We start from the raw sequence: 14,661 nt of genomic DNA on the forward strand, positions 1-14,661 counted from the left end.
CATGGCATCCACCCTAAATTTTATCTAAGGAGCAGGATCATGCTACAGAGATTTGAACTGACCATGGAAGGTATTTTATAGTATTTGTATTTTATGTCCTGTTCTTTTAGTGTAGCAGTTACTAATATGTCCATAAGTAATTGCTTGGACTTATATAGGGAAAATGTCTGGAATTGATATCACCAGACTGTTAAAAGCAGAGGGGTCATTGGTACTTCATATACCTCTGTGCTGTTTAAAATTTTTGCAAAGAGCAGGGATTACTTATGCAATTGAATTTCTTTAAAGATTTATTTATTTATTTATTTATTTAGGGGAGAAGTAGGAGAGGAACAGAGGCAGAGGGAGAAAAAGAATCTCAAGCAGACTCTTCTGCTGAGTACGGAGACTTACATGGGGCTCTGTCCCACAACCCTGAGATCATGACCTGAGCCAAAATCAAGAGTTAGACACTTCACTGACTGAGCCACCCAAGCACCCCAAACTTTTAAAAACTTAATGTGTGGAATTTCATTATAATTTCTTAGCTAGGAGTGTTTGTAGTTTGTATGAACAGGAGCAAGAAAAGGGTCTAACAAATTCCAGACTGTTTACAGTGAGTATTCCTAGAAAGCATGATTGTAGAGCTGAGTAATTTTTCCATTTAACTTTATGTATTTCTTTCTTTCTTTTTTTTTTTTTTTAAGATTTTTATTTATTTATTTCACAGACAGAAATCACAAGTAGGCAGAGAGGCAGGCAGAGAGAGAGAGGAGAAAGCAGGCTCCCTGCCAAGCAGAGAGCCCGATGCGGGGCTCGATCCCAGGACCCTGGAATCATGACCTGAGCAGAAGGCAGAGGCCTTAACCCACTGAGCCACCCAGGCGCCCCAACTTTATGTATTTCTGTACTCTTTGAAAATAATTTTTATATAGATTGGTTACCTGTGTAGTTTGTAAATAAACATTTAAAACCTTTGGCTTATTTCTTCTTCTTGAGGCACCATTTGACTCAACTTCACAGTGAAAGCTCTGTGGCGGGACTTTATTAATTTCTGTTTCTTATATATGTTATAGTATCTCCGGGTTGGCATTTAGGAAACACCCTGACTGAGAGCAGCAAGCTTGGTGGCGATGCAATTGACAGGAAGCAGCCAACAGATGTTGCTAAAGCATGTAACATTTCCGTAATGGCAAAAAAAAATGAGGACTTTATTTATTTAATTTAACTTAATTTTATTTTTTAGAAATGAGGACTTTAGATAGCAGTTACACAAAGCAGAACACAGCCCAGCATGCTCATAAATAAGTCCCCAAGTGCCCACCAAGATGGAAAGCAGCTGCTGAAACCAAACACATAGAGGAAGGATTCTTGGGGCTATGAAAAGCACCCCTGTGTTTTCCCGAAGTATGTAATACAGATGTGCCAGACTTCATGATTTAATGAGTTGAACAGGTAGACCAAGTAATAGGACATTATAGGTAGAGGATTATTAACCTAAAATATGCTGGAGATAATAAATACAAATAATAACTCATATAGCAAAATACAGAGGGCAAAGATGCCTAACGCATTAAATAAGATGATAGAGCATACACATTCATGATGTCAAACATACAAGCTATAATCACGATTTTGTATATTTAATGATGGAGAAATGCTCACCTTACATAAAATGCAGAATACAGAATTGCTTATGGTCTAACATTTGTTAAAACTCAGGTGTGTGCAGAAAAAAAAGTCCATAAGAAATCTGTAAGAATGTCAACAGTGATTTTTGTGAATTCTGGTCAAGAAATGATTGAGAGTAGTTTCATTTTTTTCTTTGTGTCTGGATTTCTAGGTATATATTTATTTTTTTTTTTTAAAGATTTTATTTATTGATTTGACAGATAGAGATCGCAAGTAGGCAGAGAGGCAGGCAGAGAGAGAGGAGGAAGCAGGCTCCCCACTGAGCAGAGAGCCCGATGTGGGGCTTGATCCCAGAACCCTGGGATCATGACCTGAGCCGAAGGCAGAGGCTTTAACCCACTGAGCCACCTAGGAGCCCCTAGGTATATATTTCTAGGGATAAATTATTTTTGTTACAAGGAAAACCTGTTAAAAACTGTTAAATAAGCCATTAAGGAGGATAAAGTTGCATTTGTTATAATTATGCTAGGGATAAAAATGGCTGTGACCTGGACCAGAGATTTAAGCTTAGTTGTGTTATCATTTCTGTGGATCCTCCTCTAGTTCAGTGGGTTAAGTCATTTTGATTGGAGAAAGCTAAGGATTTACTAGATATCTCAGATAAAGAAATAGAACACATTTAAAAACTGCCTATGTAGCTGTTCCATAAAACATTTTAAATAATTGTAAAATACTTAAGAATACATTAAGCAGCAGCAAAACAGAATTAAGTATTGGGTTGAAAAGATTTTCCACAAACCATGGACAAATTATGTTTAAGCAATGTACCATAAAGGGTTTTCAACTAAAATATTTTATTTATTTATTTATAAAGATTTTTTATTTATTATTTGTCAGAGAGACACAGAGTAGGAAGGAACAAGGGGAGCAGCAGGCAGAGGGAGAGGGAGAAGCAGGCTTCCCTCTGAGCAAGGAGCCTGATGATGCGGGTCTCCATCCCAGGACCTTGGGATCATGACCTGAGCCAAAGGTAGATGCTCAACTGACTGAGCCACCCAAGGGTCCCTCACGAAGACATTTTAATTCTAATTTGAAATTTTGATTGATAAGTGTTAGGTTTTCTCTTCATTGTATCTTTTTTGTTTGTTTGTTTTTAAGATTTTGTTTATTTATTTGACAGCGAGAGAGACACAAGCAGGGGGAGTGCGAGAGGGAGAAGCAGGCTTCCCACTGAGCAGGGAGCTAGATGCAGGCTCCATCCCAGGGATCACGATCTGAGCGGAAGGCAGATACCTCACAATTAATCCACCCAGGTGCCTCTCTTCATTGTATCTAAAGATACAATTTAAATTAATCTTTATCACTAATTTGCTTCTTGGTGGAAAGAAAACACAATTTGCTCCTGAACAGTCAGACCTACTCTATTTATTTATTTATTTATTTATTTATTTATTTATTTATTTAAGATTTATTTATTTATTTATTTATTTGATAGAGATCACAAGTAGGCAGAGAGGAACGCAGAGAGAGGGAGAGAGAGAGAGAGAGAAAGAGGAACGGAAGCAGGCTCCCTACGGAGCGGAGTGCCTGATGCAGGGCTCAATCCCAGGACCCTGGTATCACGACCTGAGCCAAAGACAGAGACTTTAACCCCTGAGCCATCCGGGTGCCCCTAGACCTACTTTAAAAAAAAAATGCTTGTACTTATTCTTGGTAGCTTCACATATTTTCTGTAATAGGAAAATTGAGGATGATTGGTAACCAAAAAAAAAAAAAGAATTTTATGTTGAAAACAAACAGACATATAAACTGATGGAAAAGATGAATGGGTAGAGAATTTCAAATTACCCAAAGAGACTTCCATCAAATATTTCTTTCCTTTTTTTTTTTCCTTTAAACGGGGCAATTGCGATACAATTCATATACCGTAAAGGTTAAAGTGAAATTCAGTGGTTTTAGTATATTTGCAGAGTTGTGCAACTATCACCATAGTCTAATCTCAGAACATCTCATCACCCCTGAAAGAACAAATACCTCCCCTGCTTGCGCCCCCCCCCCATGGCCATTAGCAGACATTCCTCATCTTCCTCACCCCTGGCAACTGCTAATTTACTTTCAGTCTCTCTAAATTTTCATGTTCCAGAATTTAAAGTAGATGGGAATCATACAATATGCTGTCTTCTGTGATTGGCTTCTCTCACACTGTATAATGTTTTCAAGTTTCATCCATCCTGTATCAGTATTTCATTCCTTTTCATTGCTGAGTTATATTCTGTTGTGTGAATATACCTCAATTAATTTATCCCTTCATCAGCTGGTATACATTTGGGTTCTTCCCCTTTTTGGATATTATAAATATTCCTGCTATGAACATTGACATACAAGTTTTTGTATGCGAACAGTTGTTTTTAGTTATCTTGAGTATATGTAGTAGAAATGCTTGGTCATATGATAACTCTATGTGTAACTCTTTTTTTTTTAAAAGATTTTATTTATTTATCAGAGAGAGGGTGAGAGAGCAAGCACAGGCAGACAGAATGGCAGGCAGAGGCAGAGGGAGAAGCAGGCTCCCTGCCGAGCAAGGAGCCCGATGCGCGACTCCATCCCAGGACTCTGGGATCATGACCCGAGCCGAAGGCAGCTGCTTAACCAACTGAGCCACCCAGGCGTCCCTATATGTAACATTTTAAGGAACTGCCAAATTGTTCCAAAGGGATGGTACCATTTTTTAATCCCACCAGCAGTATATGAGAGCTCCAGTTTCTCCACCTCCTCACCAACACTTGTTATTGACTGTCATTTTTATTTTAGCCATCCTGACAGATATGAGGTCATGTCTCACATGGTTTATTTTTTATTTGAAAGATCTTATTTATTTGACAGAGTATGAGATAAAGTACAGGCAGGGGGATGTAAGAGTGGGAGAGGGAGAAGCAGATTCCCCGCTGAGCAGGAAGCTCAACGGGGGGCTCCATCCCAGAACCTTGGGATCATGACCTGAGCTGAAGGCAGACGCTTAACCCACTGAGCCACCCAGGCACCCCATTTTTTCTTTTTCTTGATGGTGCCCTCTGAGCACAAATATTTTTAATTTTGAAATTGAATATATTTTTATTTTGTCACTTGTGCTTTTGATTTCATATCTAAGAGTTTTAAAGTGTTAGCTATTATGTTGAGCTAGGATATGGTTCTTTCTGAGTTAATTTTTGTATGTGTTACAAGGTAGGGGTTTAACTTCATTCTCTTGAATGTTACTATCCCATTGCCTCAGCATCATTTGTTGGAAAAACTGTTCTTTCCCCCACTGAATGGTTTTGGCATCCTTGTTGAAAACCAGTTGGTCACAAATGTAAGGGTTTATTTCTGGCTCTTAGTTTGATTCCATTGATCTCCATGTCTGTCTTTATGCCAATACCACACTATCGTGGTTACTCTAGCTCTGTGGTAATTTTTTTAATTGTGAGCCCTCTTTTTTCTTTTGAGTCTTTCTAAACAATCCCTAGCAGTAGGATTCTACCTCAAACATTTAACACGTGTTTAAAGCAGATTATTTGAATATTTTGTTTTATGAGAAAACTATAAATCAAGTTTCTTTTTATTTGCATATGGCTTCTGATTGATGTTTTTGTCTTCTGTGAACAGCGGCCTTAGGAGAAAATAAGTTTTCTGGGCTAGATATTATCACCTACATATGTCCAGGACAATAAGATATAAATTGAAACAGAATTGTAGTTGAAGACATAGTTTTGCTAAAATGTACCATATATGGTACAAATGCACCATACTGTGTTTTCTTTTCTTCTTTCTTTCTTCCTTCCTTCCTTTCTTTCTTTCTTCTTTCTTTTTTTTCTGCAAGGGAGGGGGGAGGTAGAAAAGCACTATATGAAAATAGTTAAGGACCTGGACTCTGGATTTTGATTATATTAAGTTAGAATCCTGCCTCACTACTTCTTAACTTTGTGACTATGGACAAATTACTAAATTATTTTAATACCAATTACTTTATAATTTAGTGAGTATTAGATGGGGCTATATGTATAAAATAGTTATATAATGTGTATAAATGGTTCTATAATTATTTTAAAATAATTTTTTAAAAAGTGTTTGCCAACAGAGCATTGATTAAATCTGCAGATGTCAAACATTTTACATTGATAGCATAATTTTTTGCTTTCCCTTTCATTTTTTATTTGTATTTTTTATTAAGATATAATTTATATGTCACAAAACACCCTTTTAAAGTGTTTAATTCATTGCTTTTTAGCATATTTACAAAGTTGTGCAATCATCTCCAAAATCTAATTCAAGAGCATCACCCCCCCAAAAACTCGTACCCATGAGCCATCACACTTCATTCCTTCTCCCCACTCCTGGCAACCACTGATCTACTTTCTGTCTCTATGGATTTGCTTCTTGACATTTCATATAAGTAGAATTGTACAATATGTGACCTTTTGGGTCAGGTTTCAAGGTTTTCAAGTGTTACCCAGGCTATGGCAGGTATTAGTACTTCATATCTTTGTATTGCTGAATAATATTCCCTTGTGTGGACAAGCTCATTTTACTTACCCATTCATCATTCACATGGACATTTGGCTTGTTTTGACTCACTGGCTATTATGAGTATTGCCGCAACAAACATCCATGTACATGTTTTTGTGTGAACATGTGTTTTCAGTTCTTTTGGGTATATACCTAGGTGGCATTGCTGGATCATGGAGGGACTCTGTGTTTTGACTATTTGAGGAGCTGCCAAACTGTTTTCCAAAGGGACTGTACAATTTTACATTCCCACCAGCAATATGTGAGGTAATAGCATAGTTTTCACTATCAACATGTATTTTATATATATACATAATATATAAAAACATTTAATATATAAAATATATATTAAATCTATATAAACGTATATTTTTCCAGCCTTATTGAGGTATGATTGATGAATAAATATTATATGTATTTATGGTATACAGTAAATTGTTTCAATATGTATACAATGTGAAATTATTACTGTGGCCAACCTAATGTACATATCCATCCCCTCACATAGTTACTTTTTGTGGCAAGAACAAAAGATTTTAAGATGTTCTCTCTTAGCAAATTGCAAGTATACAACAAATTATTATTAACTACAGTCATCATACTGTATATCAAGTCTCCAGAACTTTTTCATCTTAAAACTGAATGTCTGTACCCCTGATGAGCATGTCCCATTTCCCCTATCTCCTAGCCACTGGCGGCTACCTTTCTACACTCTATTATCATGAGTTCAACTTTTTTAGTTTCTACATGTGGGTGTGATTATACATTATTTGTCTTTCTGTATCTGGCTTATTCCACTTAACATAATGTTCTCCAGGTTGATTCATGTCACAAATATCAGGATTTCCTTCTTTTTTAAAGGCTGAATAATATTCCATTATGTACGTATATATGTGTATAAATATATACCTGTGTATATGTATGTATATGTAAATATATATATTTCATTGCATATATACGTATGTGTGTCACATTTTCCTTAACCATTCACCTGTTGACGAACACTTAGGTTGTTTGCATGTCTTGGCTGTTGTGAACACAGGATTGCAGATAGTGTTTTCATTTCCTTCAGATAAGTATCCAGAAGTGGGATTGTTGGATCCTTTGGTACTTCTCTTTTTATTTATTTATTTAAAAATTTATATTTTTAAAGATTTTATTTATTTGACAGAGAGAAACACAGTTAGAGAAGGAACACAAGTAGGGAAGCAGCAGAGGGAGAGGGAGAAGCAGGCTTCCTGCCAAGCAGGGAGCCGGATGTGGGGCTTGATCCTGGTACCCTGGGATCATGACCTGAGCCGAAGGCAGATGCTTAAGGACTGAGCCACACAGGCGCCCCCTCACTTCTCTTTTTAATTTTTGAGGAACCTCCATAATGTTTTCCATAATGGCTGTACCAATTTACATTCTCATTTATTGTGTACAAGGGTTCCTTTTTCTCTATATCTTTACTAACCCTCGTTATCTTTTGCCTTTTTGGTAATAGTTATTCTAATAGGTGTGAGGTGAGATCTCATTATGGGTTTGATTTGCATTTCCCTGATGATTAATGATGTTGAACACCTTTTTATGTACTTGTTGGTCATTTGTATGTCTTCCTTGGAAATGTATATTCTTCTTTGAATATATATTTTTGAAAGAAATTCCAAGGGATTAAGAGGCAGGGACCTTGAGAGAGCCTGTTGAGGTAATGTTCTATATCTTCATCTTAGTGGTGTCTACATGGGTGTATTCACATATATAAATTCATTGAGCAATGGACTTAAATTAATGACTTATTGTATGTAAGTGACGTGTCAATAAAAAAAAAAAATCCTTACTTCATTGTACCTTTCTTCATTTTACTATAGACCAGGGAGGCTCTTTTTCAGACCATCACTGATCTGACAACCACTGATCTTGAGATAAAAGCTAAATATACTTATTAGACACAGAAAATTCCGTTACAGTCTAGTCCAAGTTTCCTTTCTCTCTGCACCTCCTATACCTTCCCTTCCTCCCATATTTTGTTTATTCTTGGAGTTCTCAGACTCACAAAACTTTCTTTATGTATGTGGCATTTACCGATTTTTTAAATTTGTTTTTAAAAACTTTTTATTTTCAGGGGCGCCTGGGTGGCTCAGTGGGTTAAAGCCTCTGTCTTTGGCTTGAGTCATGAACCCAGGGTCCTGGGATAGCCCTGCATCGGGCTCTCTGCTTAGTGGGGAGCCTGCTTCCCTTCCTCTCTCTGCCTGCCTCTCTGCCTGCTTGTGATCTCTGTCAAATAAGTTAATTTAAAAAAAAAACTTCTTATTTTCAAATAATTATAGACTCAAGGAAAGTTACAAAAATACTATGTACTACTGAATCCATGTACTACTGATTACCTTCCCCTAGTAGTGACGTATAGCTGTAGGACAATATCAAAACTAGGAAGTTGATATTCATTAACTAATTTGTAAATTCATCTTTTTAAAAATTATTTTTAAAATTCCCTTTGCTGCCCAATATGTTAACCATTAGCCACATGTAACTATTTAATTTAAATTATTCAAAATTATGTAAAATTAAAAGTTAATTCTATGGTCTCACTAGCCACATTTCAAGCATTTAATACCCACATGTGATGACTGCACAAAATTCTTTAATAACCCTGTTCTAGACTGTGTTCTTGAGGAAAGACTTGCCTTTTTCATCTTTATATCTGTAATTCCTAGGCAGTGTGGGCACTCACTCCATACCTGAATGGTTGGGTCTGGTCCTACCCTCTTGTTTTACATGTGAAGAATTGTGGGCCCTAAGTTGTGATAAATAAAACGATACCTCACTTTTGAGTATCACATCTTGAATGAGAACTTATTTTCCTAATTCCAGGTTCACTGTTCTTCCCATGTGGACTCATTACTTTGTGAATTCATTGATTTGTCTCAGTTTTAGAGAAGCAATATCAAAATAATACACTTCTCAAACTTTACGGTGCAGAAAAATCAACTAGGAAGCTTGTTAGAACTTCATATTTCTGGACTGTCCAGAAAGTAGGTCTGGGGTGGGGTATAAGAATCTATATTTTAAACATATGCTTTATCAGTACTGTGTGGTAGTAGCATAAGGATACTTAAGAGAGAGCCTAGAAATGGAACTGCACTAATATGGACATTCGATTTTTAACAAAGGTACCATTTGAGGAAAGGAAATCTTTTCAACACATGATGTCGGAACAACTAACTATCAATACGGAAGAAAAAATGAACTTTAACCCCTATCTCCTGTCTTATGTAATATGGATCACTGATCTAAATATGACAGTATCATAATCCTTGTAGGAGCGATCATAAGAGAATATCTTGGGGATGAGTAAAGGTTTCTTGGACAGGCCATAAAAGGAATCATCATAAATTAAAAGTTGGTAAGTTTTTCTTCATCAAGACCTTTTGCTTACCAAAAGACACAATTAGGAAAATGCATAGGTAGACCACAGAATGAGAGAAAATATTGCAGAATACATTTCAGATTAAGGACAGGTATCCAGAAGATGTAAAAACTCAGAATATATGAAGATTTTCTGTAAGTCAACAATAAAAGGATAAATAATCCAATTAAAAAACTGGCAAAAAGTTATGAGCAGACAAAATAAGATCTACAAATGTCTAAACATGCATGCACAGGAAAAAGTACTCAATATTATCAGTCATCTAGGAAATGAAAATTAAACGAAAATGAGACTCCACTATATAAATACCAGAATGGTTGAAATGATTAAGTAAGCAAAACCCAATGTTGGAAGGATTTGGAGCAACCAGAACTCTTACATTTTGTGTGGGAGTGCAGAATGGTATTGTCACTCTGGGGAAAGTGTGACAAATGTTTTTATAGAAGTCTTTTTGTGGATATCCTTTTATAGGTAGTGTATCTTGGGTGGATACTTAGGAGTAAAACTGCAGGGTGTATAAGAAGCATTTCTACTCCTAGATATTTACTCAGCAGAAAGAAAGATGATATCCACAAAAAATGTTACACAGAAATGTTCATGGACAGCAGCTTTATTCTTAGTAGCCAAAACACAGGAATAGGCCAGGTGTTCATCAACACAAAAATGAATAAATTGAACTATAAACTCCCACACAGTTACACAGTGGTACTCAGCAATAAAAAGGAACAAACTACTGGATGAATTTCAGAAGCGTTAAGCCGAGTGAAAGCTTGACACAACGGAATTCTCAGTTAAGGCATATAAAGCTCAATGGTGAAAAAAATGAGAACACCAGTTGCCTCTGTGGGAGTAGGGGGAGGTCTTGATTAGAAAAGATCATGAGAACTTTCTCTAGTCATAATCATGTTCTGCACCTTGCTACGGGTTGGGTCAAACTAGTGTGTGCCTTGGTCAGAGTACTTAAGATTTGTGCGTTTCACTCAATGTAAGTTTTGCTGTGAGGATCAAAAATAGTTTAAAAGTTGTGATTTTGGGGCACCTGGGTGGCTCAGTGGGTTAAGCCACTGCCTTCGGCTCAGGTCATGATCTCAGGGTCCTGGGATCGAGTCCCACATCGGGCTCTCTGCTCAGTGGGGAGCCTGCTTCCTCCTCTTTCTCTGCCTGCCTCTCTGCCTACTTGTGATCTCTTTCTTTGTCAAATAAATAAATTAAAAAAAAAAAAAGTTGTGATTTTGATGCAAGTGATCTCAAAACCGCACTTTAAGAACCATTGTATTTGATTAATTTCAGAAATAATTCTCTCTTACTATGAAAAATAATAATTCATGGGTTACTAATATAACATTTAGAAATTTTGCCTTAAAAATTCGTGGCACTTTAAATATTTTAAAAGGTATATTTTTAAAAGTAACATTTCCTTATTAGTAGGTTAATGAATTGGTGGACAAGGACTTAAGACAGTATTATATAGTTTATTTTTTTCAGTAAGTATTCTTTTCTAATGTGAGGGATGCAATTTTAATATCAGGAGTAGCATCTGGAAACAGTTATGCATTGATAAACATAGTTGAATTGGTTAAAATGTGGTTTGAGATGGATATTTATAGAGACATTTGGGAAAGCGGATGATAAACCTCTTTCAGTTAAACCCCTGCCTCTCACCCCCACCCCCATGCAATGAATATGTTTACTTATTTGATAGGCCTCTAGCATCATTTACTTTAAGATTCTAAATGTTTAGAAGATTGGAACTTTTACTTCATGTATCTTAATTGGAACATGAATCTGCAAACTTTCAGAAGTCTCCAGAGGAACAATGGGAACTCTGACACTAATGACCAAATGGTGACTCATGGATACAGGGGAAATCTGATCTTATGGGTTTGTAGGTGAAATTTTATGTTCAGTTGTCTTGCTGTATCCCAAATAATCTCTCTTATAATGGGTGATCAGTCAGATGCCTGAAATTCTACCAACTAAAGATACCTGCCTGCCTCTCTAAAATTTCCTGATAAGAATCCTCTGGGGGCATTATTAAATTTCAGGCTCCTCCCTTAAAGATTGGAATTCCTCCCTGAGAGACTGATTCAGTGGGTCAGAGATGGGCTGACAATTTTGTAGTTTTTAACTAGTACCTTGTTGAAAATACAAATTCCAACACTTCTTTGGGAAGAAGCCCCCAAATCGACATGTTTTAGAGCATATATGGTGAGAGGCCGTCTTCTCGTGTCACTGCCACACCCTGAGTCAGTTCTGTCACTGTCAAGAGAGAGGAGAGGAAAGTAGGAGACTGAGGGAAGATAATTTATGATTGAGGGCAGATCTTAGCGTAAGACCTAGGTGGAGGAAGGTAAGAACTTGAAGGACAGTGAGCTTGTCTGAGAGGAAGGAAAGAATCTCCTGGGAACCATCCAATGGCTGTAGTCCTTGCTACCATTTTTTGGTAGGGGAGGGCCGGGGGACATGGCAACCCACTGGAGAGTGACTTTTTAAAGCAACTACGTTCATTAGCTTTCAAGTGGTGGGGAGAATTCAGGGTAATTCTGTATGCCACTAAAAATTTGTCTACATGCCACGGGTTGCCAGTCATTTTACATGCTGTTAATGGAAACCCAGCAACTATAAACATACATTGATTTTTCTCTTGTGTAGTAAGAAGAAGACATAACCTATAGACCATCTTCTGGCAGAAGATGATAGATTTGGATCAGAAACGGGAGGCGTTGGAAGCCAGGAATCAAAAGTGAAGAAATTCTGCAAGCCCTTGGGTGAGAAAGGTGACAGGGATTTATTTATTTACTCACACACCTCACATTGTTGTTACGTGGCTATCTAATGTGAGTGTGTTGCTTTTAGGCTGATGTGTGCCATCAATGATATTAGGGAGAGGGTGGAATCAGCTGCTGGAAATGGGTCTTGAGTGCACATTTCTTCATAGGCTGCTTCGGCCAATACTTCCTGTCATGACCTTGTCAGCATTCACTTCTACTTATTTCCCTGGACCCTTCTTCCACCTTTCCAGGGCTAGAGTGGAACCTGAAATACCTTCATTATTATTCATGGCTAACATTGGTTGAATTATTTTTTGCTGCGCACCCTGCTGCTGTGCATTTTTTATTTCTTTCTCAAAATAAGGGTCTAGATGCTTTGATTATTGTCCATTTTGAAGACGAAGCACCTGAGGTTCCAAAAGGCTAATCTAGCTTGCCCAGGACCTTATGGCTAGGGAATGGTAGAACCAGATTTTAAACTCATGCTTGCTTGCTTTCTCTTCCTTCCCTCTCTCCCTCTTTACTTCCTTTCTTCCTTCTTCCCTACCTTCCTTCTCTTAGAGCACTTGCATGTACAGACATACACGGTAGGGGGGGAGGGAAGAGAGAGAGGGAGAGCGAGAATCCCAAGCAGGCTCCTTGCCTACCTTGGGGCCCACTCAGGCTCCATCTCACGACTCTGGGATCATAGCCTGAGCTAAAATCAAGAGTTGGACACTTTAACCACCCAGGCACTCCTGAACTCCTGCTTTCTGACTTCTAATTCCAAACTCAGAAAATGGGAAACTGCCCTTGCACCTCCTTCAGTGTGCAGGAACAAGTATCCCAGCTGGACAGACCGCTTTTGAAAGGCCGTCAGTCCCTGAGACTTAAAAGCATTAAGGTTTTCATTATGAAATTTTTGAAAATCAGAGAAGGGAGAGAAAACACCTATAATATGGCTGGCCTTACATAACTACAATTAACTAGTATCTTCATGTATTTGCTTTCAGGCTTTTTGGGGCATATGAATATATTTCCTTATAGTATGTATATTCTTTAGTATCTGATATTTTAAGTATAAGTAGAATTTCCATACTCCTAGATTTTCATGACTCGAGTGATAACGTAAGACTTCTAGCAGTTTGAGAGAAGGCTAGCAAATAAGTGAATGAGTTGATTCCGTGTATGGAATATTATGTGTCTGTGCACTTGTCGCTTTTGATTTTCTGTGTTCAGAGGGGAGGACTATTGTTTTAGTTTAAATTTTGTAGAACACTTTAAACAGTACCGTGAACAAATAACATACTCTCCCAAATCAAATACGTTTTACCTGTTGTTCTAGGTCTTGCTCAAATCCACACCACCATTAAGCCTTTCTAGATTTTCAAGCCCATGATGATCTTTCTCTATTCCAGTCTTCTCAAGCGCTTCCTGGCTGTGTCTCCCATTTGACATTCACCATGCCCTCCATTTGCTAGTCACGATGTTTTTTGTCCTGTTTTCTTATACCTTTCTCTATCCACGACAGCTAAGCTAGCGCTTTTTTCATGACATCACTTTTGTTTTTTTAGCATTTTGGTATTCAAACCAAATTGCTATTAATCAATTTCTCTGACATACTGACTTTAAACTTTCTGGTGTGTCTTTCTTTGCCTTGTAGTTTCCTATCACTGTAATCATGCCAGAAATGACAGAGAATGAGACTCCTACAAAAAAGCAGCACAGGTACGTAGCCCCGGTCCAAAAATAACATATAGTTTGGGCAGATAAAAAGCAGAATTAGTCCCTACTTTGCTAAAAAGGCAGTCCTCAGGGAACTTTCATTTGGGTGCCTGGAAAACCATTGCTCTTCAGAATATGTGTGGATAAATAAATACAGATGTACCAAAAGGAGTATAGAGTTAAAATTTACCTGTCCTCCTCATTTTATTAACACTGTAACAAGTAAGAATGGTAGGAAGTAATTAAAATTGTATAATACCAAATCTGTGTTAAATGTTTACCTTCTCCTGAAAATTTTACTTGCACACAGTATTATAGTCTTTATAAATCATAAATTCATTTAGACTGAAGTCAATTTAAATAGACGTTTTGTGACATTACAATTTTCTGACATTATAATTTTCTAACATTACAATATGCACAGCAGTATATTACTTCTGGTTCTTTGTATAAGCCCCTTTCTGAATTTCCAGCATTTGGGGCAGTGTTTCTGCTTAGAATTGCATGCCTGGTGCTTTCATTAATATTAAAATCCCCATTCTCTTTCTTTACCAAATAGCTATTAGGGAATGCTAATGTTTGTACATAAAAGGGAAAATCAGTGGTTTTAGGAAATTAGCTTTT

General features: G+C 37.2%; 1 protein-coding gene across 2 annotated transcripts in view; it reads left to right on the forward strand.

Annotated features, from left to right (window-relative positions):
• The window catches only part of USF3 (upstream transcription factor family member 3), a 50,392-nt gene that overhangs the window by 14,204 nt on the left and 21,527 nt on the right, over positions 1–14,661 (forward strand). Inside the window, exons 2-3 of one of the 2 annotated variants that reach the window (XM_059391953.1) lie at positions 12,215–12,339; positions 13,976–14,040. In XM_059391953.1, coding sequence (XP_059247936.1) covers positions 13,994–14,040 — 47 coding nt within the window. In that variant the 5' untranslated portion in view covers positions 12,215–12,339; positions 13,976–13,993. The remainder of the gene's footprint in view (positions 1–12,214; positions 12,340–13,975; positions 14,041–14,661) is intronic. The other variant, XM_059391952.1, reaches the window with a different exon arrangement.

Source organism: Mustela nigripes, chromosome 2, assembly GCF_022355385.1.
Source record: "Mustela nigripes isolate SB6536 chromosome 2, MUSNIG.SB6536, whole genome shotgun sequence".
NCBI classification, from domain to species: domain Eukaryota; kingdom Metazoa; phylum Chordata; class Mammalia; order Carnivora; family Mustelidae; genus Mustela; species Mustela nigripes.